This window comes from Balaenoptera borealis (genome assembly GCF_965194805.1).
Source record: "Balaenoptera borealis genome assembly, chromosome: 18".
NCBI classification, from domain to species: domain Eukaryota; kingdom Metazoa; phylum Chordata; class Mammalia; order Artiodactyla; family Balaenopteridae; genus Balaenoptera; species Balaenoptera borealis.
In genome coordinates, this window is record NC_138877.1 from 2,260,041 (window position 1) to 2,287,308 (window position 27,268).

Genomic DNA, 27,268 nt, shown 5'->3' on the forward strand with positions numbered 1-27,268 from the left:
CTCCAGGGAAGTCCCTATATATGTTCTTTTTTATATTCTTTTCCATGATGGTTTATCACAGAATATTGAATATAGTTCCCTGTGCTGTACAGTGGGACCTTGTTGTTTATCCATCCTGTATATACCAGTTTGCATCTGCTGACCCCAACTTTCCAGTCCGTCCCTCCCTCCACCCCCTCCCCCTTGGCGACCACAGGTCTGTTCTCTGTGTGATTCTGTTTCTGTTTGGTAGATAAGTCCATTTGTGCCCTGATCTACCTGAGAGTCGCCTTTTCCGGAAGGCCCTAGGTGCTGTACAGCCGTCTCCCCGAGCACACAGAACGGAGACTGAGCTGCCTTGTGGGTGGCTCACTCCGGTGATGGCTGAGCTGTGTTTTAGTGCTGGTAGCAGGTGGTTGGCTGCACATTCTCAGAATTAGATGTGAAGCTGATTGGCACACACGTGATATCACACTGGCTGCACTGGAGTATTTTAAGGTGAATAACGGGGCTTCTCTGGTGGCGCAGTGGTTAAGAATCCGCCTGCCAATGCAGGGGGACACGGGTTCGAGCCCTGGTCCGGGAACATCCCACATGCCACGGAGCAACTAAGCCCGCGCGCCACAACTACTGAGCCTGTGCTCTAGAGCCCGCAAGCCACAACTACGGAGCCCGTGTGCCACAACTGAGCCTGCGTGCTACAACTACTGAAGCCCGTGTGCCTAGAGCCTGTGCTCCGCAACAAGAGAAGCCACCGCAATGAGAAGCCTGTGTACCGCAATGAAGAGTAGCCCCCGCTCGCTGCAACTAGAGAAAGCCCGCATACAGCAATGAAGACACAACGCAGCCAAAAGTTAATTAATTAATAAATAATTAAAAAATCTCCTAACAGCCGCCCTCGAGAGAATGCTGTGCGCTGGACTCTGGCCTTAGCAGCGACCGGCATCTCACCTTCCCTGGGCCTTAGTCATGTTTTCTACTCTGTAGCTATCACTTCCTTAAAATGACTTCATGAAGCCTGGGTCTCTGTCCCCTCCCTCGGCCTCCTCCTAGTAACGCTTAGGACAGAGTGCGCTGTGACTCCACTGGTGGCCGGCAGGGCTGAGAATGTGAAATTATAATCATAACGTTACCCTACTCTTCGGCCAATCTCTCCTTCAGGCCAACACATTCTTCTTTTCCTTTAAAGACTTTTTTAAAATTTATTTTTTCCATTTAATTGTATAAAACACAAATGCTGACTTGTCACACACTCACGTGGAACTCTTTCCCTCACGTTTACGACTCAACAGCTTGGTGAATCCAGAGGGACGACTATAATCACTATACAGAGCACGCTGTGTTAGTAGTTCAAGTTTATTCCAACCCATTTTTAAATACTCTGAAACATCTTCATTATGTTATCTGATGAGACAGAGCCACAAGAAAACGGAGGTGCCCCCGGTCAGTCCAGCTTCCAGCCAATCAGGCCTGTCGTGTGGAGGTTCCTGAATGTGGTGCTTTGACCACCACTCGGGAGCCGGGCCAGGCCAGCAGCTTCGAGGAGGGGCGCACAAACCGTCTTCCAAAGGGGCTGCACCATCCTGCGTTCTGCCACCAGGGACGAGAGCACCTGCTGCCCCACATGCTCGCCAGCATTGGGTGTTGTCGGTGTTCTGGATTTTGGCCCTTCTCGTAGGGGTGTAGTGGTATCTCATTGCTTTAATTTGCATTTCCCTGATGACATGATGTGGACCATCTCTTTATAGGCTTATTTGCCATCTGTATGTCTTCTTTGATGAGATGTCTGTTAAGGTCTTTGGCCCATTTTTAAAATTGGGTTGTTTGTTTTCCTACTTATTGACATCCTTTTTTACTTGTGAATTTTACTTCACGTATTTTATTGAAAAGGTCTCTAGAAAAGCACTACCCACAAAAATACAGTGCAAATCACATATGCAATTAAAGGTTTTCTAGTTAGCCACGTTAGAAAAAATGAAAAAAAGTGAAATAGATTTTAATTATATATTTTTCTTAACCCCAAATACTATTTCAACATGTAGTCAATATTAAACATTTATTGAGATATTTACTTTCTGTTTTTTTGCACTGAGCCTTCAAAGTCTGGTGTGTATTTTAACTTACAGTATATCTATTATAATATTCAGACCAAAGGAAACCATAAACAAAACAAAAAGACAACATATGGAATGGGAGCAAATATTTGCGAATGATGCAGCCAACAAGGGATTAATTGCCAAAATATACAAACAGCTCATACATCTCAATAACCCAAAAAACAAACAATCCAATCAAAAAATGGACAAAAGATCTAAACAGACATTTCTCCAAAGAAGACATACAGATGGCCAACAGGCACGTGAAAAAATGCTCAACACTGCTAACCATTAGAGAAATGCAAATCAAAACCACAATGAGGTATCACCTCACACCAGTCAGAATGATCATCATCAAAAAGTCTACAAATAACAGATGCTGGAGAGGGTGTGGTGAAAAGGGGACCCTTCTACACTGTTGGTGTGGATGTAAGCTGGTGCAGCCACTATGGAGAACAGTATGGAGGTTCCTTAAAAAACGAAAAATAGAACTACCATATGATACAGCAATCCCACTCCTGGGCATATATTTGGAGAAAACTATAATTCGAAAAGATAGGGCTTCCCTGGTGGCGCAGAGGTTAAGAATCCGCCTGCCAATGCAGGGGACGTGGGTTTGAGCCCTGGTCTGGGAAGATCCCACATGCCACGGAGCAACTAAGCCCATGCACCACAACTACTGAGCCTGCGCTCTAGAGCCCACGAGCCACAGCTACTGAAGCCTGCTCGCCTGGAGCCCGTGCTCCGCAACAAGAGAGGCCACTGCAGTGAGAGGCCTGTGCACTGCAACGAGGAGTGGCCCCCACTCGCCACAACTAGAGAAAGCCCGTGGGTAGCAGCGAAGACCCACCGTAGCCAAAAATAAATTTAAAAAAAAACCAAAAACATGTACACCAATGTTCGTAGCAGCACTATGTCCAACAGCCAAAACATGTAAGCAACCTAAATGTCCACTGACAGATGAATGGATAAAGAAGATGTGGTACATATATATAATGGAATACTACTCAGCCATAAAAAAGAATGAAATAATGCCATTTGCAGCAACAGATGAACCTAAAGATTATCATACTATGTGAAGTCAGAGGAAGACAAGTATCATATAATATCGCTTATATGCGGAATCTAAAAAAATGATACAAATGAACTTATTTATGAAATAGAAATAGACTCATAAACATAGAAAACAAACTTATGGTTACCAGAGGGGAAAGCGGGGGAGGGATAAATTATGAGTTTGGGATTAAAAGATACACACTACTATATATAAAACAGATAACCAACAAGGATCTACTATATAATACAGGGAACTATATTCAATATCTTATAATAACCTATAATGGAAAAGAATCTAAAAAAGAACATATATATATATATATATATATATATATATATAGGTATAACTGAATCACTTTGCTGTACACCTGAAACTAATGCAACTTTGTAAATCAACTATTTCAATAAATATAAAAAAAAAAAACTAACAATATTCAGACTAGCCACTTTTTTTTCTTTTGGCCACACTGCACGGCATGTGGGATCTTAGTTCTCCGACCAGGGATCGAACCCAGGCTCCCTGCAGTGGAAGCGCGGAGTCCTAACCACTGGAGTGCTGGGGAATTCCCCAGACTATCCACATTTTAAATGTTCAAGTCACATGTGGCTAGTGGCTACCGTATAAAGGCATCCCACGTGTAGGAGCAATGGTTAACCAGGACCCCCCATGGCTGAGAGGGAAATGTGTTGAGCTGTGGATAACAACAGTAATATTGTAGAGCAGATTTTGGTTTGCAGAGACTTTCCCAAACATTATCTCATGCAGTCCTTGGAGCAACCCCATGAGATAATTATTTCCACCACCGTTTTGCAGTGAGAAAATCCAGGCTCCGAGAGGTGAAAGTGGTTGAGTAGGTAATGCAGCCAGCTCGTCTCCCCCGCCACCAAGGCATCTCATCTCCACACAACCTCCTGTTAAGCAGAGACCCTACAATCTAGGCGTCACTGAGGAACACAAAGCCCCTTTCATGAAGAATGCGAGGGCTATACCTCCTCAACCATTCTGGAAAACAACACCCCAAGAAGAAATGCTCACATTAAAGTGGTCAGAGGCCAGGGTCACTCAGACTTTAATGCTCATAAGAATTTCTTGATGGGCTTATTTAAAATGAATATTCCTGGGCCCCAAACCCAGACATTCTTATTCAGCAAGGCTGAGGTGGGAACTCAAGAATCTGCATTTTAATCAAGAGCCCCAGGGTCCTGATACAGGTGGTCCTAAGGCCCATGGGTTTCCATAGATGACCTGGGAGAGTGTGCAGGACCTTGAAATAAGAGTCCTACTGGAGAATTCCCTGGCAGTCCAGTGGTTAGGAGGCCGTGCTTTCACCGCCGAGGTGCTGAGGGCACAGGTTCAATCCCTGGTGGGGGAACCAAGATCCTGCAAGCCGCGTGGCAAGGCCAAAAAAAAAAAAAGAAAAAAAAAAGAGTCTTACTGAAGAACTGAAATTCTTATCAGAAGGTTGTTTGACCTCAGGCAATTCCGGAATCCCGGAGAGGGAGCGGGTTCACAGAGGAAATCTGCAGTTAGCAAACACTCTGCTATAGAAGAGGATTTAATGCTAGGTTAAGATGATTGTCATGTATTGCATATAAAAGGAGGTTGTGCATTTTTCTCTAGTATATATTGATGAAATGTTTAGAAAAAGATTATCAAATAAATGTTACCACGTCATTCCACATTGGCACGTATTTATTTATATATACGTGTATCCACACAAAATGAATGAAAAACACCAAAATATTCATAGTTGTTATCACTCTACCTGACAGGGTTATGGATAATTTAAAAAATTTCTTCTTTCACTTTGATATTTTCTTCTGAATTTTGTGCAACACATGTTATTTTAATAAAAAATAAAACATTTCAGGAACTAAGTAATCATAAAGGTCTTGAAAGATCAGTCCAACTAGTAGTTACTTCTTTGTATAGATAAGGTCTTAGGAAAAGTTTACATTTGGTAGGTTTTTAAAAGATCCATGTTTTCTCACTTGGGTGATAAATGAATACGATTCATGTTCAGTATACTTGCACATTGAGTGTAAAATGGAAAAAGGTGGATCTGTCGGGTCCTCCAAGGCCGGGAGCTGCTTAAAGGAGTTTCTGTCCGTTGGCGCCGAGCCGCTGCGGGCACTCTGCATCTCGCATCAGGTAAGCAGAGATGGAGGAGCTGAGGCTCCAGGCTGCGGGGACCCGAGCGAGGGACAGGGCACCTCAAGTTCTTCTGACGTCAAAGCCCAGGGGAGCCTGCTGCATCACAGGGCCAGGCAGATCTGAAAGCTAAGGCGCAAGACAACCCACAGCTGCCGACTTGGCACACAGGCAGCTCTACCCGCAAGCCAAGTGCTCTCTGTGTAAGATGCGAATGTGAGCGTGCGGGCATCACAGCTTCAAGGGAGACATCTGAATATGTGTGTAGCTTTATGTTTTTACATATAAATATATATATAATGTATATTTTCCAGGAAGTGCAAGCACGTTTCTAAAGGCAGGAAAGCAGCTGCCTCCAGGCACCCTCTCCAGTTCTGGCAAGCACGGCACAGCCTTCCGGGGGGCACACGCTCCTCGCGGAGGGCCTGTGGGTGCCCCGCGGGCTGCGTCCTGCATTAGGTCCGGGTTTGGACCCGCCTTGTGTGCTCTTGGGCAGTTCCTGAGCTGCGCTGACAAGGATGCCAAGGGAAGGCGTCTTGAGCCGCCCTCGCTGGGACCCTGCCTGCGTCCTTGGGCTCCCAGCCGGGCCTCAGGGTCTCCACACCTGAAAGAAAAAGGAAGAAGAGTCGTACTTACTTCGCAAGGTTTTTGTGAGCCTTCCATGCACTCATTCATGAGAAGTGCGGAGCCCTGACAGATGAGTAAAATGGAGAAAACTTTGCCAGAAATCCCAGCCCTGTGGGTGCCTAACCGCCAGTTGCTAAGAGCCGGGAGGGCCAAGCACCCGGCGCTCACACCTCCGGGCTTGTCCCCGCCGTGTCCCAGCCCACAGCTCTCCTCGAAGCTCACCTGCAGGTCCTAGCATTTACTCCAGTTCCAGCTTTTCTCCCTCTTCTTGGCGTCACCCCCTCCTCCTGGGCAGGTTTCATGGGAAGGTCAGGATCTAAGATGGTGGAAAGGGCTCTGATGGTCCCACGTGGCCTCCACCCCAGCCGGCAGGCAGCGCGGCAGACGGAGCTGGGGGGACAGCAGGAGCCCCCGCGTCTTCCACGGCCAGGGGAGCAGGCCAAGTGCATGGGCCTCGGGGACCACAGAGACCTAAGGACTCAGGACAAAGCAGGCGTAGAAAGAATGGGGAGGAAGTGTGTGAGAATGGCTGAGCCACGTCAATCACTGCAAAACTGCCAGAAAAATTCTCATTTGATGAAACAGGAGAGTAACTATTCCTTCTGTTCCGTACAGTGGGAAGGTGCATTTCGCTCAACGGGACACAAAAATAAACTTTAAAGAAGGAAAAAGACACTGCACAGCATGAGCGAGCTGCTTCTGAAGGAGGTCCCTCCCGCCGCGTCGCACACGGGACCCAGAGCACTTGCGCTTCTGTAAAGTTCCATTCAGGGTGCTCGTCCTGACTGGACTCCCACGGCACCCCAGCCTCTACCACCTCCCCACCCCCTTTCCAGCACTGAGCTCCAGGCCCGGCTTCACCAGTCACGCTCCCACTGGCACCAGTCAGTGAGTGTGCTTTAGGAAGGAGGTCTGAGGGCCCTCTGCAGAGAGCGTTTGTCTGGCTTTGGGATCAGAGCAATGCCAGCCTCATAATATGAGTTGGGAAATGTTCTACTTTCTGGAAACATTTGTGTAGAGTTGGTCTTATTTCTTCCTTAAATGGATGGAAGAATACAGCAGTGGAACCATGTAGGCCTAGAGTTTTCTATATGTAATAAGACATTCCTTCTCTTTTAAGAGGCTTTTATATCCTTCTGAGTGAGTATTCATCCACTTACTTAAACAGTGATTGAACTAGAACTGCTACATGCTTTGGGCCACATTGAAGGTCTCCAACCCAACAGTGTTAGAACCCAACTGAAGTGACATGGGCTCAACTTCTGAGGCACCTTAAAAAGCTCATTGGTCTCTAGATTGTTTGTGAGCTATTTTTGTTATGTAGTCTTAACAAAAGACACAAGGATTGGCTGAAAACAGCTACAATTCAGCACTCTATAACAGTTTAAAACCCAGATACCTGGCCAAGAAGCATATGAAAACATGCTCAACATCACTCATCACTAGGTAAATGAAAATCTAAGCCATAATAAGATATCACTTTAATAGTGGGTGACCGCTATTAAAACAAAACAAAACGAAATGAACGTGGGCTGTGGATCATTTGGGCATGCTCCCTCTACCTTTCTCTAGCTCACTGGCATCTCCCAGAAAAGAGCTCATACACTTGTCTGGAGCCCCAGTTTTTGCAACTGCTGCCCAGGGGACACCTCCAGATAGCCTGGCTCTGGTGGCCAGTGGGGCTCACACTTGCAGTCCCACAGGGCTGTATACATTGCATTCTTTTAAAAGCTGCTGCCTGAGGGTCTGGCTTCCAGTCAGCCTGAATCCAGGTGCTGAGACCCTCCCCTTTGGGACACTGACAGGTCTTGGCACACACCTTTTACTGGGAGCAAGTAAAAATATCATAGGCTGTTTGAGGTGCATGTAAATCAATGAACTGAGAACACACCCTCACGCCCTATACAAAAATAAACTCAACATAGCTTAAAGACTTAAATATAAGACATGACACCATAAAACTCCTAGAAGAAAACATAGGCAAAACATTCTCTTACATAAGTTGTACCAATGTTTTCTTAGGTCAGTCTGCCAACCCAATAGAAATAAAAGCAAAAATGGGACCTAATCAAACTTACAAGCTTTTGTACAGCAAAGGAAACCATAAACAAAATGAAAAGACAACCTACAGACTGGGAGAAAATATTTGCAAATGATGCGACTGACAAAGTATTAATTTCCAAGATACACAAACAGCTCATACAATTCAACAACAACAACAAAAACAAAAACAAACAACCCAGTCAAAAAATGGGCAGAAGGGCTTCTCTGGTGGCACAGTGGTTGAGAATCCTCCTGCCAATGCAGGGGACACGGGTTCGAGCCCTGGTCCGGGAAGATCCCACATGCCGTGGAGCAACCAAGCCCATGTGCCACAACTACTGAGCCTGCGTGCTAGAGCCTGTGAGCCACAACTACTGAGCCCACTTGCCACAACTACTGAAGCCTGCACGCCTAGAGTCCATGCTCCACAACGAGAAGCCACCACAATGAGAAGCCCGTGCACCGCAAGGAAGAGTAGCCCTGCTCACCACAACTAGAAAAAGCTCATGTGCAGCAACAAAGACTCAACGCAGCCAAAAATAAATAAACAAATAAATAAAAAGAAAAGAAAAGAAAACCCTGCTTCATTAAAAAAAAAAAAAACAAAACTTCATCTACTTAGTTTTTGCCTGTGTATTTTCTAGGCAGGCATTTAAAAAGAAAAAAAAAAAACAATGGGCAGAAGACCTAAATAGACATTTCTCCAAAGAAGACATACAAATGGCCAACAGGCACATGAAAATGTACTCAACATTGCTAATTATTAGAGAAATGTAAATCAAAACTACAATGAGTTGCCATCTCACACCGGTCAGAATGGCCATCATTAAAAAATCTACAGGGGCTTCCCTGGTGGCACAGTGGCTAAGAATCCGCCTGCCAATGCAGGGGACACGGGTTCAAGCCCTGGCCTGGGAAGATCCCACATGCTGCAGAGCAACTAAGCCTGTGCACCACAACTATTGAGCCTGTGCTCTAGAGCCTGCGAGCCACAACTACTGAGCCCATGTGCCACAACTACTGAAGCCTGTGCGCCTAGAGTCCATGCTCTGCAACAAGAGAAGCCACCATGAGAAGCCCGCGCACTGCAACAAAGAGCAGTCCCCTCTCACCGCAACTAGAGAAAGCCTGCGCATAGCAATGAAGACCCAATGCAGCCAAAAGTAAAAATAAATAAATAAGTTAAAGAAAAATCTACAAATAACAAATGCTGGAGAGGCTGTGGAGAAAAGGGAACACTCCTGCACTGTTGGTGGGAATGTATATTGGTGTAGGCACTGTGGAAAACAGTATGGAGAACAGTATGGAGGTTCTTCAAAAAGCTAAAAATAGAGTTGCCATATGATCCAGCAATCCCACTTCTGGACAAATATCTGGACAAAACTGTAATTCAAAAAGATACATGCACCGCAAGGTTCATAGCAGCACTATTTACAATAGGCAAGACACGGGGGGCTTCCCTGGTGGCGCAGTGGTTGAGAATCTGCCTGCCAATGCAGGGGACACGGGTTCGAGCCCTGGTCTGGGAAGATCCCACATGCCGCGGAGCAACTGGGCCCGTGAGCCACAAGTACTGAGCCTGCATGTCTGGAGCCTGTGCTCCGCAACAAGAGAGGCCGAGATACTGAGAGGCCCGCGCACCGCGATGAAGAGTGGCCCCCGCTCGCCGCAGCTAGAGAAAGCCCTCGCACAGAAACGAAGACACAACACAGCCATAAATAAATAAATAAATAAATAAATTTATAAAAAAAAAAAAAAAAAAAAGGCAAGACACGGAAACAACCTAAACGTCCATTGACAGACGAATGGATAAAGAAGATGTAGTACATACATACAATGGAATACTACTCAGCCATAAAAAAGAATGAAATAATGCTATTTGCAGCAACATGGATAGACCTAGAGATTATCATACTAGGTGAAGTAGGTCAGAAAGAGAAAGACAAATACCATATGATATCACTTATATGTGGTATGACACATACAATGACACAAATGAACTTATCTACGAAACAGAAACAGACACACAGACATAGAGAACAGACTTGTGGTTGCCAAGGGGGAGGGGTGTGGGGGGAGGGATTGTTTGGGAGTTTGGGATTAGCAGATGCAAACTATTATATATAAAATGGATAAACAACAAGGTCCTACTGTAGAGCACAGGAAACTATATTCAATATCCTGTGATAAACCATAATAGAAAAGAATATGAAAAAGAATGTATATATACGTATAACTGAATCACTTTGCTGTACAGCAGAAATTAATTTACACAACATTGTAAGTCAACTATGCTTGAATAAAAAAAATAATAAGCTGTTTGGACAAGCACAAGATTTGAGAGACAGCCAAGAGCTGGGGCAGGGTTGAACGACAAATTTCACCTCCAGCATGAGGCCACTCCTTCAAGACTGGGAGAGGTAGTTGTTTTATCTACTGTACAGAAACCAACACAGAAAGTCAAGCAAAATGAAGAAACAGAGGAATATGTTCCAAATGAAAAAATAAGATAAAATCTCAGAAGGAAACTTAATGAAACAGAGATAAGTAATTTACCTGATAAAAAATTAAAACTAATGGTCATAAAGATGCTTACTGAACTGAAGAGAAGAATAGATGAACACAGTGAGAATTTCAACAGAGAGATGGAAAATATAAGAAAGTACCAAACAGAAGTAACAGAGCTGAAGAATATAATAACTGAAAAATACACTTAACGGTTCAACAGCAGACAAGATGAAGCAGTAGGAAGAATCAGTGAACATGAAGACAAGGCAGTGAAACTCAATCAGAGCAGCAAATAGAAGGAGAAAAATAACTTGTTACATACAAGGGAACCCCCATAAGACTATCAGCAGATTTTTCAGCAGAAAAAAACTTTTCAGGCCAGAAGGGAGTGTCATGATATATTCAAAGAGCTGAAAGGGGAAAAAACTTGCAACCAAGAATACTCCACCTGACAAAGTTATCATTCAGAATTGAAGGATAAAGAGTTTTCCAGAAAGCAAAAGCTCAAGGAGTTCATCACCATTAAACCAGCCTTAAAAGAAATGTTAAAGGGACTTCTTTAAGCTGGAAAGAAAGCTGTAAGACATTGAGGAAATTAAGAAAACAATCTCATTTACAATTGCATCAAAAAGAATAAAATACCTAGGAATAAATTCAACCAAGGAGGTCAAAGACCTACATACTGAAAACTATAAGACATTCAGAAAAGAAATTGAAGAAGACACAGCTAAATGGAAAAATATTCTATGCTCATGGATTAGAAGAATTAATATTGTTAAAATATCCATACTACCCAAAGCAATCCACAGATTAAAAGCAATCCCTATAAAAATTCCAATGGCATTTTTTACAGAAATAGAACAAACAATCCTAAAATTTGTATGGAACCACAAAAGAGCCTGAAGAGCCAAGCAATCTTGAGAAAGAAGAATGAAGCTGGAGGCATCATGCTCCCTGATTTGCCTATCTGGGATAAATCCCACTTGGCCATACTGTATAACTTTTTATACACTGTTGGATTTGATTTGCTAACATTTGTTAAAGATTTTTGCATCTATGCTTATGAGAAATATTAGTCTGTTGTTTTTCTTTCTTGTAATGTCTTTGTCTGGTTTGGGTATTAGGGTAATGCTGGCCTTACAGAATGAGTTAAGAAGTGTTCTCTCTTCTTCTATTTTCTGGAAGAGATTGTAGAGAATTTATATACTTTCTTCCTTAAGTGTTTGGTAGAATTCACCAGTGAACCCATGTGGGCCTGGTGCTTTCTGTTTTAGAAGGTTATTAGTTACTGATCCAATTCATTATAATAGACAAAGGTCCATTCAGATCATCTATTTCTTCTTGTGAGTTTTCATAGAGATTTACTTTTTAAACATTACTTTTAATTTCTAAAAGTAAATATATACTCATAAAAAATGTGGAAAACAAAAAAAGATGGAAATCACAATTATCCATTACTTTCCAACTCAGAAGAATTTGTTAATATTTTTGAATATTTCCTCCCAGAATGTTTGTGTGTATGTGTGCATATATTTTAAAAACATAATTGAATTACTTTATTTATAACATTTTATCCTTCCTTTAAATGTAACATTCTATTACCAGCATAGTTTTAGTCATTAAGAACTCTTAATAAACATTTTCCAAATTAGAAATGTTAACTTACATAACATCTCTGTGTTTCAGTTTTCTCATGTGTAAAATAGGTTCAATAATATACACATCTCATAGGACAGCTGTGAAAAATAAATGAGATAATGCATGCAAACATGTGTAAAGTACCTAGCATGTAGATTGTTAAAAATGGCCATAAATTCCTCCATCCTATGTGCATGCCCTTTTGTAGTGTGTCTTAGCTATAACCGACCAGGAAGTAAACTCTATTTCTCCACTTCCTTGATTCTTGGCATGGCTTTGTGACTTGCTTTGGCCAACAGAATGTGGCAAAAATGAAGTTGTGTAGCTAGTGAGCCAAGTGCTTACTATGCCTTGCAGCTTCTGGTCTGACTCTACTGGAACCCTGAGACCATGATGTGAAAGACACATGGCCCAGACAACAGCCATAGCCATCAGCTAGATAGGGAGGTGAAGTACCTTAGACCACCTAACCCCCTTCCTCCAAGCTGAGCTCTCAGATAACCACAATTACATGAGGGAAACCAGGCGAGACTGGAACTGCCTAGCTGAGACCAGCCCAAATAAAATGGTTGTTACTTTAGCTTCTAGGTTTTCAGGTGGTTGTTACACAGCAATAAAAAGATAACTGATACAGTGATGATTAAATATTATTATTATTACTGCCATATAAATCTAAAAGGTGAGACTATGATACTGGGATACTTATCTAAGCACTTTAAAATGTCTTTAAGCATTTAACACATATTTTACTGTCTCATATACATAAAGCAGAGTCTTAATATTCAGGCCATGGTGGACATCAATACCACAAAGAAATCTATTCACATACATTTCGTAATCCCAAAGAACTAACAAATAAATTACTGGAGATCTTTCTTCACGTGTAACCTTTTTTTTTTTTTTTAATATTTTTTTGGGACTTCCCTGGTGGTCCAGTGGTTAAGACTCCACGCTCCCAACGCAGGAGGCCCGGGTTTGATTCCTGGTCAGGGAACTAGATCCCGCATGCCACAACTAAAAGATCCTGCATGCCTCAATTAAGACTCAGCGTAGCCAAATAAATAAAAGAATAAATAAATATTTTTAAAAAACACCATTTCCCACATGAAAATAAAAAATAAAAATATTTTTAAAATTTTATTTTTCTTGGCTGTGCCGCTTCCCAGGCATGAAGATCCCAACCAGGGATAGATCACACGCCCTGTGCAGTGGAAGCGTGAAATCTTAACCACTGGACCGTCTTAATCCCAAGATTAGTACATCTTTATTTGAATGTGCATGGTAGTGAATTGGCAGAAATGTATAATTAAGTAATTATGGCAGCAATGCTATTTTTTTCATGAAGTTTTCATGAAATCAGCTACCCTTGGGCAATAGAGGGAGTTGACGGGAAATTAGCCTCTTATTTTGTCCCCCTTGCCTCACTGCAAAATGAAACAGAATCTACAAGATGATGATGGTGATTACAATGGCTCACATTTGTTGAGTGCTTAGTATATATAGCAGACACTATGCCAACTATTTTAGATGCATTTATTCCTCATAACAGGTTATTTGGTATTCTGTTATCCTAATATGGATCAGGAATCTGAGTTGGAGCAGTTAAGTGATTCAAGATTAACCAGCTAGCAACTGAGCTGAAGTTTAAACTTAAGATCTATCTAACTTCAAAGCCTAAGCTTTTTAACCATTAATTAAGCTTTTTAGTTGCCTTCCACAACTTGCTTCTGGTAAATACACTGTTGACACTCTGCAGGTTCTTGAAGAATAGGCTATCTGTTTAAAAATCACTTTCAGGGGGCTTCCCTGGTGGCGCAGTGGTTAAGAATCCGCCTGCCAATGCCAGGAACAAGGGTTCGAGCCCTGGTCCTGGAAGATCCCACATGCCGTGGAGCAACTAAGCCTGTGCGCCACAACTACTGAGCCTGCGCTCTAGAGCCTGTGAGCCACAACTACTGAAGCCCGCACGCCTAGAGCCTGTGCTCCGCAACAAGAGAAGCCACCGCGATGAGAGGCCCATGTACCGCAATGAAGAGTAGCCAGCCCCTGCTCGCCGCAACTAGAGAAAACCCACGTGCAGCAATGAAGACCCAACACAGCCAGAAATAAATAAAATAAAATAAATAAATTTTTATAAAAAATAATTTTCAATCTAATCATTTAAATGCTTAAAACAGGGGGTCACTTAAAAAAGTGAGAGATATTTCAACTCTCTGAAAAGCAAATGTGACCCCACATTCTGTTTCATTGGCTTAAAATGTACTGTAAATGAGATAGTTCTGAGAACCAGGGAAGGGGTTAAAAAATGGACTCCCAAATCCCATACCTCAGAGTGTGTTGTAGTGGGAGTAGCCTTTAAAAAACGCTACCGAGGCTTCCCTGGTGGCGCAGTGGTTAAGAATCCGCCTGCCAATGCAGGGCACATGGGTTCGAGCCCTGGTCCGGGAAGATCCCACATGCCGCGGAGCAACTAAGCCCGTGCACCACAACTACTGAGCCTGCGCTCTAGAGCCTGCGAGCTACAACTGCTGAAGCCCGTGCGCCTAGAGCCCATGCTCTGCAACAAGAGAAGCCACTGCAATGAGAAGTCCGCACACTGCAACGAAGAGTAGCCCCCGCTCGCCGCAACTAGAGAAAGCCTGCGCGCAGCAACAAAGACCCAACGCAGCCAAAAATAAATAAATGAATAAATAAATAAATAAATAAACAAAACAAAACAAAACAAAAAAACCGCTACCAACCACCCCGAGCTGTAATGCGAAGAATGACTAGAGATGACACAGCAAGACCACTTAGGAACATCAGGACTGGTTCATGGCAGCATTGCTTGTAGTGCTAATGCCAAGCAGGCACGTATGCTCATTTGTAAAAAATACACTTTTTAGGGTAATATAAAACAACCTATCTTCTAAGTAATAATTATACTGCCTCTAGGCTTAATTCTTGTAGGAATGGTTATGGAAATGCATATATTTTTTTCTACTCTTAGTAACAAGCAGATGCTTTACTGAGAGTGCTTACATACACCTTTTTCTGAAATAGAAACCCATAAATAAATATTGTGCTTATAAATGCCATACACCTGGTCTCCCACAGATGCACATGAAGGAAAAATTTGAAAAGTTTAATAACGTCCCCAGAGAGGTTCAAATTTACAATCCACAACTTTTATCAAGAGTCAGAAAAATCTATAAAAAATATATTCTATTAAATCTTTTCCAGAAACATGTTTTGTACATATTCATGAATGCCTGTTTTCCTGCCACCAGAAGCTGTCCTTAATCTCAGCATCAGAAATTGCCATGGAGCTATAGTCACTGACTAAGGAGTATTCTGTAAAACTTCACATTACATATTTCTGATTTTAATTAGGATAATTTACCTTTCTCTCAATTCGAAATGCCGGAATATGTTAAAAGAAAGAGGGAGAAAAGGAAAAGTGAAGAAAGCTTGATGACCTATTTTCACATACCTCAAATGTTCACTCTTTAAAAAAGTTTTCCAGTAAAACATATATAACATAAAATGTATGATTTTAACTAGTTTTAGGTGTACAATTCAGTAACAGTAAGTATATTCATAATGTTGTGCAACCATCACCACTGTCCTTTTCCAGAAATTTTCATTGTCCCAAACAGAAACTCTGTACCCACTAAATAATAACTCCTCAGTCCCATCTCCTGCCAGGCCCAGGTAACCTCTATTCTACTTTTTGTACCTATGAAGTTGCCAATTATAGGTGCCTCATATAAGTGGAATCATACAATATTTGCTCCTTTGTGTCTGGATTATTTCACTTGGCATAATGTTTTCAAGGTTCATCACTATGGTGGCAAGTACCAGTACTTCCTTCCTTTTTAAAAAAATTTTATTTATTTATTTATTTATTTTTTGCTGCCTTGGGTCTTCGTTGCTGCGCACAGGCTTTCTCTAGTTGCGGAGAATGGGGGCTACTCTTCATTTTGGTGTGCAGGCTTCTCACTGCAGTGGCTTCTCTTGTTGCAAAGCACAGGCTCTAGGCACACGGGCTTCGGTAGTTGTGGCATGCGGGCTCAGTAGTTGTGGCACACAGTCTTAGTTGCTCCGAGGCATGTGGGATCTTCCCGGACCAGGGATCGAACCTGTGTCCCCTGCATTGGCAGGCAGATTGTTAACCACTGTGCCACCAGGGAAGTCCACTTCATTCCTTTTTGAGGCTGCATAATATTCCATAGTATTTATATCCATTCATCTGTTGACACTTAGTTATTTACACTTTTTGACTATTGTGAACAATGCTGCTATGAACATTGGTGTTCAAATAGCTGTTTCAGTCCCTGCTTTCAGTTCTTTTCAGTATATACCTGGAAGTGTAATACTCATTTGAGTAAATTCTGAAGAAAAAGAGAACGGATGCATACACTTAAATATTAAAACGTATGTTCAGAGCTGGACCTAGAAGGCCAAGTTGGGTGGATTGAGGGATGCCTGAAAAGCTACCTTAACTGTTCTATAATAAAACTATAGTTCCACTGACTCAAGGTATTGGGAAATTCTGTTTTGATGAGAGCTTATTATTTGGAAAGGTTCAAAATGAGAGCTTATATCTAAGAAACTAAACCTCCCCAATATCACCAATAAAAGGTTGTGAGCTTCTTCATTTCCAGTTTCAATGTTTTCCCTTTAACTGATTGACTAGAGTGCCCTCATGTGTCTGTATTTTTATACTACAGTGGTTTTGAAAAAGATTTAATATTGGAATCAGAACTGGGGAGGAAATTTAAGTATCATCGTTTAAAAAGTTGACTGCATGCAAGGTCCCACCCCTAAGCATCTTAAAAAAATTTTTTTTTTAGTGATGTAAATCACATGCATAAAAGACAATCTAAAATGTATAGCTACAATGTGAAGAATGAGAAACCACACCCCTTTTAGTGAGAAAGAGTACATTACTAGTGCCTTAGAAACTCCCTGGATGCCCTTCATAAATTGCATGAAGCTTACTCAGAGGTAACACTGTCCCGAATTTAGTGTTTTCATCCCCTTGCTTCTCGTTATAGTTTTAACACTTGTGTTTGCTTCCCCATATAGTATTTTTTGGGGGGGGGTACATTCCTATTTTTGAACTTTTCATAGATTGAATCTTATTGTGTTTTCTGTGACTTGCTTTTTTTATTCTACCTTTTCAGAAAGCATGTTGATTCATTTGTTCACTTTCAAGTCTTCATGGTACTCCACTTTATAAATAGTCTTGATATTCAGATTGTTTCTAGTTATTATGAATAAAGATTTTAGAACATTATTCAACATGTTGCCTGGTGCTCATGTGTAGCAGTTCCCCTAGGGTATACTAATAGGAGTGCAATACATGAGTCTTAAGGGGTGCGCATATCTAGTCTTTCCAGGTAATGCCGGTTTTTCCAAAGTGGATGAGAGTAGCCCATAATAATTCCCTTTCCTCCAAATTCTTGCCAGCACTTGGTCATCAGACTTTTACATTCCCGCCAATCTAGTAGAGTGAAATGTTATCTCACTGTGGTTTAAATGTGCATTATGATTATTCATAAGGTTGGGCATCTTTTCCATGTTTCCATGTAATTTGTGTTTTCTCTCCTATGAAATGCCTATCACGTGTTTTCCCACTTTTCTATTGGATTGTCTTTTCCTTACTGACTCATAGGCATTCGTTTTTTCTTTAAGGTGCTATTTTTTAAAAAGAGCAAGAAATAACATTCATGGAGAAGAGTATGCACAACACAAAAGCACTGTTTAAACAATAATTTAAAATCAAACAACTGTGTAACCACCACCTAGGTCAAAAAACAGAATGTTCTCAACGCTCCAGAAGCACCTCCTCTGACCCTCCCTGGTCACAGTCCCCTTCTTTGCTCAGAGGTAACTACCATTCTGACTTTTGTAGTAATTACTTCATTGCTTTTCTCTTTATAACTACATCACCTGGAAATGCATCCTGAACAACATAGTTCAGTACTGCCTACTTCTGGATGTTGAAATGGATTCCCACAGTAAATATTCCTTTGTCTTTGGCTTCTTACACCCAGAACTATGTTTGCGAATTTCATGCTGTTTCATGTAGCTACTGGTTGGCCAAAAAATTCCTTCAGTTTTTAAGCAAAAATAAAAGACGCATTTCTCATTTTCACCAAGAACTTTATTGAGCAACCTATTCACCCTTTTGTTCCACTACCTTCTGCCATTTTTCAGGCAACTTCATAATTCCATCTTCCCAAAACTTTTTATCTTTTTGAGCAAAGAACTTTTCCGGGTGCCTTTCACAGCCTTCCAGGGAATTGAAATTTTTTCCATTAAGAGAATTTTGTAAAGACCGAAATAAATGGAAATCCGAAGGTGCAATCAATGTCTGGTGAAAACGGCGGATGAATCAGAACTTCCCAGCCAAGCTGTAACAGTTTTTGCCTGGTCATCAAAGATACATGAAGCCTTGCATTATGCTGATGGAAGATTATGCATTTTTTGTTGACTAATTCCAGACATTTTTCTTCGAGTGCTCCTTTCAGTTGGTCTAATTGGGAGCAGTAGTTGTTGAAATTGTTTGGTTTTTCTGGAAGGAGCTCACAGTAGAGGACTCCCTTCCAATCCCACCATATACGCGACATCACCTTCTCTGGATGAAGACTGGCCTTTGGTGTGGTTGGTGGTGGTTCATTTCGCTTGCCCCACGATCTCTTCCATTCCACATTATTGTACAGTATCCGCTTTTCACCGCCCGTCACAATTTGTTTTAAAAACAGAATGTTTTCGTTATCTTTAAGTAGAGAATCGCATGCGGAAATATGGTCAAGAATGTGTCTTTCGCTTAACTTACGTGGAACCCAGACATCAAAACGATTCGCATAACCCAGCTGGTGCAAAGGATTTTCAACGCTTGATCTGGATATTTTGAGTATGCTGTCTATCTCCCGCATGGTATAACATTGATTGTCCTCCATTAATGTCTCGATTTGACTGCTATCAACTTCAACTGGTCTAACCCAAGCGACGAATTTTGCAAACCACTTTTTTTTTTTTTGGTAAGTTTTCTTTCTTTCTTTTTTTTTTAATAGATTTATTTATTTTTATTTATTTATTTTTGGCTGCGTTGGGTCTTCATTTCTGCACACGGGCTTTCTCTAGTTGCGGCGAGCGGGGGCTACTCTTCATTGTGGTGCGCAGGCTTCTCATTGCGGTGGCTTCTCTTGTTGCGGAGCACAGGCTCTAGGTGCGCGGGCTTCAGTAGTTGTGGCACACGGGCTCTAGAGCGCAGGCTCAGTAGTTGTGGCGCACGAGCTTAGTTGCTTTGCAGCATGTGGGATCTTCCCGGACCAGGGCTCGAACCCGTGTTCCCTGCATTGGCAGGTGGATTCTTCACCACTGCGCCACCAGGGAAGCCCTGCAAACCACTTTTGACACGTTTGATCCGTCACAGCACCGTCTGCATATGCTGCACAAATCTTTTTGTGCGTTTCAGCTACATTTTTACCTTTCTTGAAATAATAAAGCATAACATGCCGAAAATATTGCCTTTTTTCCTTCCACCTTCAACATTAAGATGGCTACACAAAAATTCACCAATTTTTGTAAGTCTTTTTTTAAATGCATGCTGATATGACAGCTGTCACATACAATCTAACAAAACTGTTTCCAATGAAGTGAAAGACAACCAGGCACTGCTAGAGACAGCTTACCGGAAAAAACGCATGAACTTCTTTGCCACCTCAACCGTCTGTTCATCCTGGTTGCGTATGCCACCCACTGCTGTTGGGTGGTTGTGCTGCTGCACGGTCTACCACAATTCACTGAAGTATCGTCGCCTCGGACACTTGCAGGGGTTTCCAGAGTTCGTCCTTATTAACGACACAGCCAGGAATATTCCTGTAGCGTCTCCGGGTGTCCTTGAGCCAGGTTTTCTCTAGGGTAAATACCACAGAGCGGAATTGTTAGATCGGAAGTACACGCACCTTCACCTCTGCTTCACAACCCTCAACCGCCCAGAGTGGGCGCACGGCCTACGCCGCCGCCAGCGTCAGAGGATCCCCGCGGTCCACCCACGGCGGTCAGAGCGTCTCATTTCCGCCAAGCCAGCGGGTGCGGTGTGTCTAGAATACAACCAGCCTAAGCCGGTCCCTGTGGTTTTAACGCGTCCCCGGGTTAGCACTGCGCCCGAACGCCTTCTGCGTTGACCGGCCACCTGGCTTCCTCTGTTTTAAAGCACTTGCCCAACTCTTCTGCCCACTTCCCACCGGGATGTCTGTGCTTTTCTCCAGGAGTCCTTGGGCCTCCCGGACACTAGCTTTCCAGCCACCACACGCCTGTCGGGCGTCTCCTCCGGGCCTGCCGCTTCTTTCTCTGAGAAGTTTTTTTTTCTTTTTTTTTCACTTTAGTCAGATTTGCCAGCCTTCCCCCGTTAGGGCTTGTAGTACCACGCAACCCACCCCTTGGCCGTGAAGGCAGCCCACGGTTATTCCGAGCGCGCCCTCACCCTTACCTTCCGTAACCCGTCGTCCGCCTCCCTCAAGCAGCCCCTCCGCGCGCGAGCCCGCCCCTCAGCGTCTCGCCCGCGACGCCGGCGCCCGCCCTTTCCCAGGACGCAGCGCGCAGGCGCGCCCGCCGGGCCCCCCCCCCCGCACCGCCTAGTGCGCCTGCGCCGAGAGACGCCCCGCCCCCAAGCCGGTTGTCTATAAATTCTCGAGCGTCTTCTCGCGAGAGTCTTGGTTCCTATGCTCGCTGTGGGGGTCGGAGGTCAGGGCGAGGAGGGCCGCAGGAGGAAGATGGCGGTGGAGTCGCGCGTTACTCAGGAGGAGATTAAGAAGGAGCCCGAGAAGCCCATCGATCGGGAGAAGGTGCGGGTCTGGAGAGGTAGAGGGGGCCCCGGGGCGGAGGGGCGGCCGGGAGGGGGCGGCCGTGCGGGGGTGGAGAGGAAGGAAGGGGCCGCGCTCGCCGCCGCCTGACTCTCGCCTCTCCCGCCCCCAGACCTGCCCGCTGTTGCTGCGCGTCTTCACCACCAACAACGGCCGCCACCACCGCATGGACGAGTTCTCCCGCGGAAACGTGCCGTCCAGCGAGCTGCAGATCTACACCTGGTGAGTCAGGGCCTGGCGTCGGGGCGGGGGTCGCTGGGGGCCCGCCTGCCGCGTTTTCAGTTCCTCCAGCGCTCGGGGCCTCTGGGCGCAACTCGCGGGAAGTCGGGGTCTCAGCTGTTGGAGAAATGGGTATTTGCTTATCTTGTGGCGCTTTTACGTCTGAGGTTGAAACTTTTGGGTTGTAAAGAATTGAGCCAATGTTGCTGTCACTGTCGTGGCTGCTTGGTACGAAAGTGACACGTAGGTCGTTCAGTGCGGTAGCCGCCCCTAAACTTGGTCGAGTTTGTGGTGCTAGAATAACATGGGGAGGGGGAGTGGTGCTGTTGGGTGATATTTGTCGTCCTCGTAGAGCGTCTGCACATAATACTAAGCCTTAGGTGTCGTAACATGGAAAAAAACAGAACCGCGTGGTTTTTGTTGTGGTGCTTAATGGAGAAGCTTTTGATGTGTGTTTCCTGAAGACCTGCCCCTGAGCGTTTCCCCCTCAAGTGTACCTTTCCTACCCCGCGTCTGACTAGGAGCATCACATACAGCAAGCTGCATGCAGCTCCTTGGTTGGACATTATCGTGGCTTTTTAGTAGCAGTAAAAGGTGTATAATTTTTAAAAATACATCTAGTATGGTAAAATATATGTGATGTTTGCCATTTTGTTTATGGGTACAATTTGATGGCATTAAATATATTCACATTGTGCAACCATTACCACTATTTTCAAAACTTTTAAATTCCCCCCAACAGAAATTCTGTACCCAGTAAGCAGTAACAATGGGAATTCCTGCTTTACCCCAGTCCCTGGTAGACAATCCTCTATGTCTATATGAATTTGCCTATTCTAAGTATTTCATATAAGTGCTCTCATATCGGATTTGTCCTGTTGTGTCTGGCTTATTTCACTTATGTTTACAAGGTTCATCATGGTTTAGTATATAACAAAAAGTCATTCTTTCTTAGGGTTGAATAATATTTCATTGGAAGGATGTGCTACATTTTGTCTGTCCACTTGTCTGTTGATGAACACTTCAGGGGTTGTTTCCACCTTTCAGCGAAATTTATGTAGTATGATTGTAGTTCAATATTATTCCAGGATAAAAGTTCAGGAAGGTTGATTTAACTTATAGGGAAGAACTATTATCAATAGATTGATGAACACCTCTGTTCAGATGTTAAAGTTTATATTTACTCCAACAAATTAGAAGTTCCTATTTGCCAGGTGCTTTGCTTAGACCCAGAGAGTATAAAGGGGGTACTGCCCCTCTAGAGTAAACACAATCTCAGAGAGACAGCAGATGAAATAAATGCTAATTAAGACTTTAGGGTGGAGATGGCAGGGTGGGATTGTTCCACAGGCTCTCTCAATCAAGAAAGAAATTACAAAAATTTCCCTTCCTAAACTGTCCTGTCCATAAACTGCAACCAAACTAGGAAAGACAACCTTATGTTATACCTCAAAATGGTGGCCAAAGACAGGGTGGTTGGTGAGGGGTAGCACAGAGCCCTAGCTGCCACTCCCAGAAGCAGTAACGAGGGAAGATTGGGAATTCTCAGCTTGTAGAAGTAGACCGAGGGGCCAAAGTAGGAGGCCTCAAGACAAGTCAGGGAAGAGGAGTGAGGTCCAGAGGAGCCCGGCAGAGGCTGGTTGAGTTTGCTGAGGTCCAGGGCACCGTGTGGCGCTGCGGGAACACCCACGCACCACAGGAGAGATGCGTCCTGTGCTTGGGTGGTCACTGAACAGGTTATTGGAGGAGAATTATGTAGATCACTGTAACAGGGTTCAATCAGAAAACAGACCAATAGGAGATGTAGAGAGATTTATAGCAAAGAATTGTTTCACACAGCTGTGGGGACTGCTTAGGTACCCAAGTCCCTAGTCTGTGGTGCATAACCTGTGGTGCAGGTTATGATGAAGGGCAGGCTGGAACTCTCCAGCATAAGCTGCTGAATTTCTTCAGGGAAGTCATAGCTCTGCTCTGAAGGCCTTTTCAATTGATTGCATGAGGCTCACTCATTGATTGAAAGAGGTTTACTCAGATTATCTAGGATAATCAGCCTTAAAGTCAACTGATTATAGACTTTAATCCCATCTAAAGAACACCTTACACAACACCTACCTTAGTGTTTGAATAACTAGGGGCTGTAGCTTCTCAAAATTGACACATGAAACTGACCCTCACAGTCACCTAGCAAAGACTTCAACCCCTAGAGCGCTCTAGCATTTGTCACCTGTGTACTCACCCTTTAGACTGCTAGTCAGAAAGCAACACTTGGCACTCCAGCTGTTGGTCTGGGGATAGTCCTCAGCAGGTGGGAAGCTTGTGGAGGACTCACACTAAGGACTGACGAAAGGTGTGAACCGAATTCCCCACGTTCATTATGAGCAAGATGACAGTATGTGGGAAATGTTGCTGGAGAGGAAGAAAGAGTCCTTTCTGGTACATATCATAAGTATACACTGTACACACCAGAGAATAATTGACACAGAATAAACATCATTAGAATGTCAGGTAAAAAAAGTTGAGATGAGTTGGAAGCAACATACAGAGATTTGAATAATGAGAGGTTGAAATAAAGCTGTGATGGTGGAGATAGAGAAAAAAATAGATTTGATCTTTTTTTTGGCTGTGCCACGTGGCATGTGGGATCTTAGGTTCCCGACCAGGGATTGACCCTGCATCTACTGCAGTGGAAGCGTGGAGTCTTAACCACTGGACCGCCAGGGAAGTGCAGTTTGATCTTCTTTAGGAGGTAGAAACAACAGGATAGATAGAGATGGGAAGAACTGAACAGTGCTTAGGTTTGTGACCTGGGCATCTAAGTGGGTGATGGTAGTTTTGAGGGTAATATGAGAGGAAGGGCATGTTTTGCGGGGGACACTGTTGAGTTCTGTTATGGGCATATTGAGGAGGACTCAGCAGCAGGAGAGAACAGAAGTTGATGTGGTCATCATGGATGTTTTTGTTCTCACTGCAGTTGAAGCCATGGTTCTACTTGAGGATGATGTGGTAGAGATGGTGTAAATAGGGTGCAGAGTTAAAACTAGATGATGTCTTGGGTGTTTGATTCCCTGCTCGATGCTGTCCGTTGGAGTTCACGTCTTTACAGGTGCCTTGTATCCACGGTCATCGTATAGCACTCTGCAGGCCGCGTTGCTTCAAGTTCCAAGTCCTCCGTTTCATGTTCCCAGTTGTCAGGGAAGAAAACAATTCAGAAACTTAGACTGTTGCTTATAATACAAGATGCTTATATTTTAAAAGGTTTTTCCAGATTGTGCCATATTAGCTCAAGGGACTATATTAAATTCTGAGTTCAAATAGAAGTTGGCAGGGCAAGAATATATATTGTGAAAGGAGCCTATGCTTAGTCTTGAAAATTCCATAGGTTTCATTGGCTTTAGGAGTCCATCTATTGTAAAACTCATCAGAACATTTAATCTTAGAAAGGAGATGCTAAAATGTAGAAAAGTATGTCTTTGAAATAATGCAAAACAATTATTTTAAGAATTTGGATTAATTTGGACTAGTTATCCTTAAGTGGGTAAATCACTAGGCCAGTGAGATGTTACATAGCAACAAAAAGTAGCATATGTAATTCTGAAGTCCCTTTTAGCATATTACCAGTCTGACCTTAATTCATGAAAATTTCAAACACTGAGGCTGGTAAGGGGAATATTTGGGGGCAAATAGTATTAGTAGGTGCTTTAAAATTAACTCAGTTGTAAGACCCTGACAGTTTCTAAAAATTGTAAAGTTGCAATTGAGACACATGTAATTAACTCACTGTGTGTCAGGATCCTTGGTTACATCATTGCTGATTAATCAAATGTAATGTCTTTTTTTCTAAAAAAAAAATTCAGGATGGATGCAACCTTGAAAGAACTGACTAGTTTAGTAAAAGAAGTCTACCCAGAAGCCAGAAAGAAGGGCACACACTTCAATTTTGCAATTGTTTTTACAGATCTTAAAAGGCCTGGCTATCGGTAGGTAACTTTTCATTCTTAATTCCTATAATCTCTTTGATTTCAGTATGTTTTAACTGATAGGGATAATCCCTTCAACGAATCTCTTTAGTGGAGGGGGAACTACAGATTTATACATCTTAATATCTGGTTTAGATTAATGTAGTACTTACATTTTAACTGTGCTGTAAGATAATGGAGCAAGTCCGGCCCCACGGTCACTTTGTAGCACACACTGGCATTGACCAGCCACCCTTTAACAGTTGGTCTCCTTCCCTGCAGAGTAAAGGAGATTGGCAGCACCATGTCTGGGAGAAAGGGGACTGACGACTCCATGACGCTGCAGTCGCAGAAGTTCCAAATCGGAGACTATCTGGACATAGCAATCACTCCTCCAAATCGGGCACCACCTCCTTCAGGGCGCATGAGGCCATACTGAATTTTATTTACTATTTCTTGAATTTATTTTCCATTCAGTTATGTAAAATAAACTTTTGCTTTTTCCTCCTCCCCTTATTGCCATTAAGCCTTTAAACGCTAAACAAATTGTAATGCATCTATTTAGGAGTTAGATTTGGCTTTGCTGTGGTATGAATATTAATAGAAGGTCCATGTTTCACATTCTTCTGTAAAATATGAAAAGTGCTCTTAGCATTATATGTAAAACTGTATTGTTAAATATATGTTGCAGTCACTTTGAGTGTGAAAGTCAACGGGGCATGGGTTCAGGGTTTAATTTAGTATTTGGGGTTTATGCTAAGTAGTGGAGTTGGTATGTTTAAGCCCAAATGGGGCAGAACAAGAAAGCCATGAGATTGTATTAAATAGAGCAGGAGTTTGTCGCCCAGAAGGGTGTATGGAGTTGGGAAGAAGACCTTTGGGAAGGTGGGAGGGGCAGCTGAGGCGTTTTGGAACAGTCTGAGCTGAGGCAAGCTGAAGAAGCTGTCTGTTTGAAGGGAGCGGCCTGCCTGAATCAAGGTGTGATGACAAGTTAGAGAAAAGGAGAATGGGTGCCACAGTGAGGCCTTTTTATGTTTTAAAAATGGTGAGAATGGGGCATTCTGAGGGCAGGAAGTAGTATAGAGGAACAAGGGTTAGAACTTAGGATGAGGATGGGAAGGTTTACCTTGAAGATCTGAAAATACAGGGAGGAATGAAAGAAGAATCTTAAGATCAAGGGAGAAGGTCAGGGATGAGGTCAAGCAGGGGATGTTCACGCGCTCTGTTCAGTGCTGGGGCTGACTCGTGTCTGATTTGAGAGGCGATATGCACAGTGGTTTAAACCAGTTGGGCTGAACATTTAAATCCTGGTCACACTAACAGCAACCTTGGACAAGTTACTTGAACCTGTTTTTTTTGTTTGTTTAAAATTTGTAAAATGGAGGTAACAGCCCATAGGATTGTGAAGACTAATTAAATGTTTGCAAAGGGCTTAGAATAGTGCCTGACATGTAAGAAACAAAGTTAGCTATAAAGTAGAGTTCAGTCAGAACGGGTGCCATCTCTACCACGGCACTGTTACAGTCTCATTTTGAAGTTTATAAACAGTGTGCAGTATGTGATAAGGCCAATTACCTTTCGTCTACTGCAGTAGAAAATTTTGAAAATATGTATTCCAAAATTTGAAAAAATGTACTAGCAAAGTAAAATTGCAGTAATTTGATCTTGTACATACAAAAGCAGCCTTTTAAATCTAATGATTATAGGATTGGGGTCCCTGGTGCAGTCAACAGGTGACAGATGCAAGCCTGGAACCCAGATCTAGGGCCTCTTCTCCGCTGAAGTTTGCCCAAACGCTTAGATTCTTTATTCATTCACATTAGATAGGCTTGAGCTTCTTAAGTCACACAATTAACTTAAACCTAATTTTCGGAGAAGAGAAGCCATGATTACCTTCCTGTTTATGGAGAAGATACGTACTATGCAGATCAAGAAGGCAGGAACTCATTAAAGGACTCTGAAAGCCAACTTTTCACAACGGTGTGAACTCCTACAATGGGGGCTTCGCCTGTAATTCCAGGCGAGTTGAAAATAAAGCGGTTTATTTGCTTGGTTCCAACGTGGATTTTTTTTTTTTTTTAGGTAAAATTGGTACATAACAATATATTAGTCTCAGGTATACCACATAATTCATTA

At 43.1% G+C, this 27,268-nt stretch overlaps 1 protein-coding gene and 1 long non-coding RNA gene across 2 annotated transcripts; one reads left to right on the plus strand and one right to left on the minus strand.

The window, feature by feature from the left end:
* Nucleotides 1-4,806: 4,806 nt before the first annotated feature.
* On the minus strand, nt 4,807-20,720 carry LOC309615412. The gene is made up of 4 exons (XR_014236797.1): nt 20,585-20,720; nt 19,785-20,008; nt 6,133-6,381; nt 4,807-5,887 (listed from the first exon to the last, which is right to left on the minus strand). It is a non-coding gene; the product is annotated as an uncharacterized lncRNA (long non-coding RNA).
* Nucleotides 20,721-20,787: 67 nt separating this feature from the next.
* SAP18 (Sin3A associated protein 18) lies at nt 20,788-27,191 on the plus strand. The gene is made up of 4 exons (XM_082365000.1): nt 20,788-20,939; nt 21,070-21,179; nt 25,031-25,153; nt 25,415-27,191. Exons 1-4 carry the CDS (start codon nt 20,817-20,819, stop codon nt 25,569-25,571), a joined length of 513 nt encoding a protein of 170 aa, XP_082221126.1. The 5' UTR covers nt 20,788-20,816; the 3' UTR covers nt 25,572-27,191.
* The last annotated feature ends 77 nt before the right edge of the window (nt 27,192-27,268 follow it).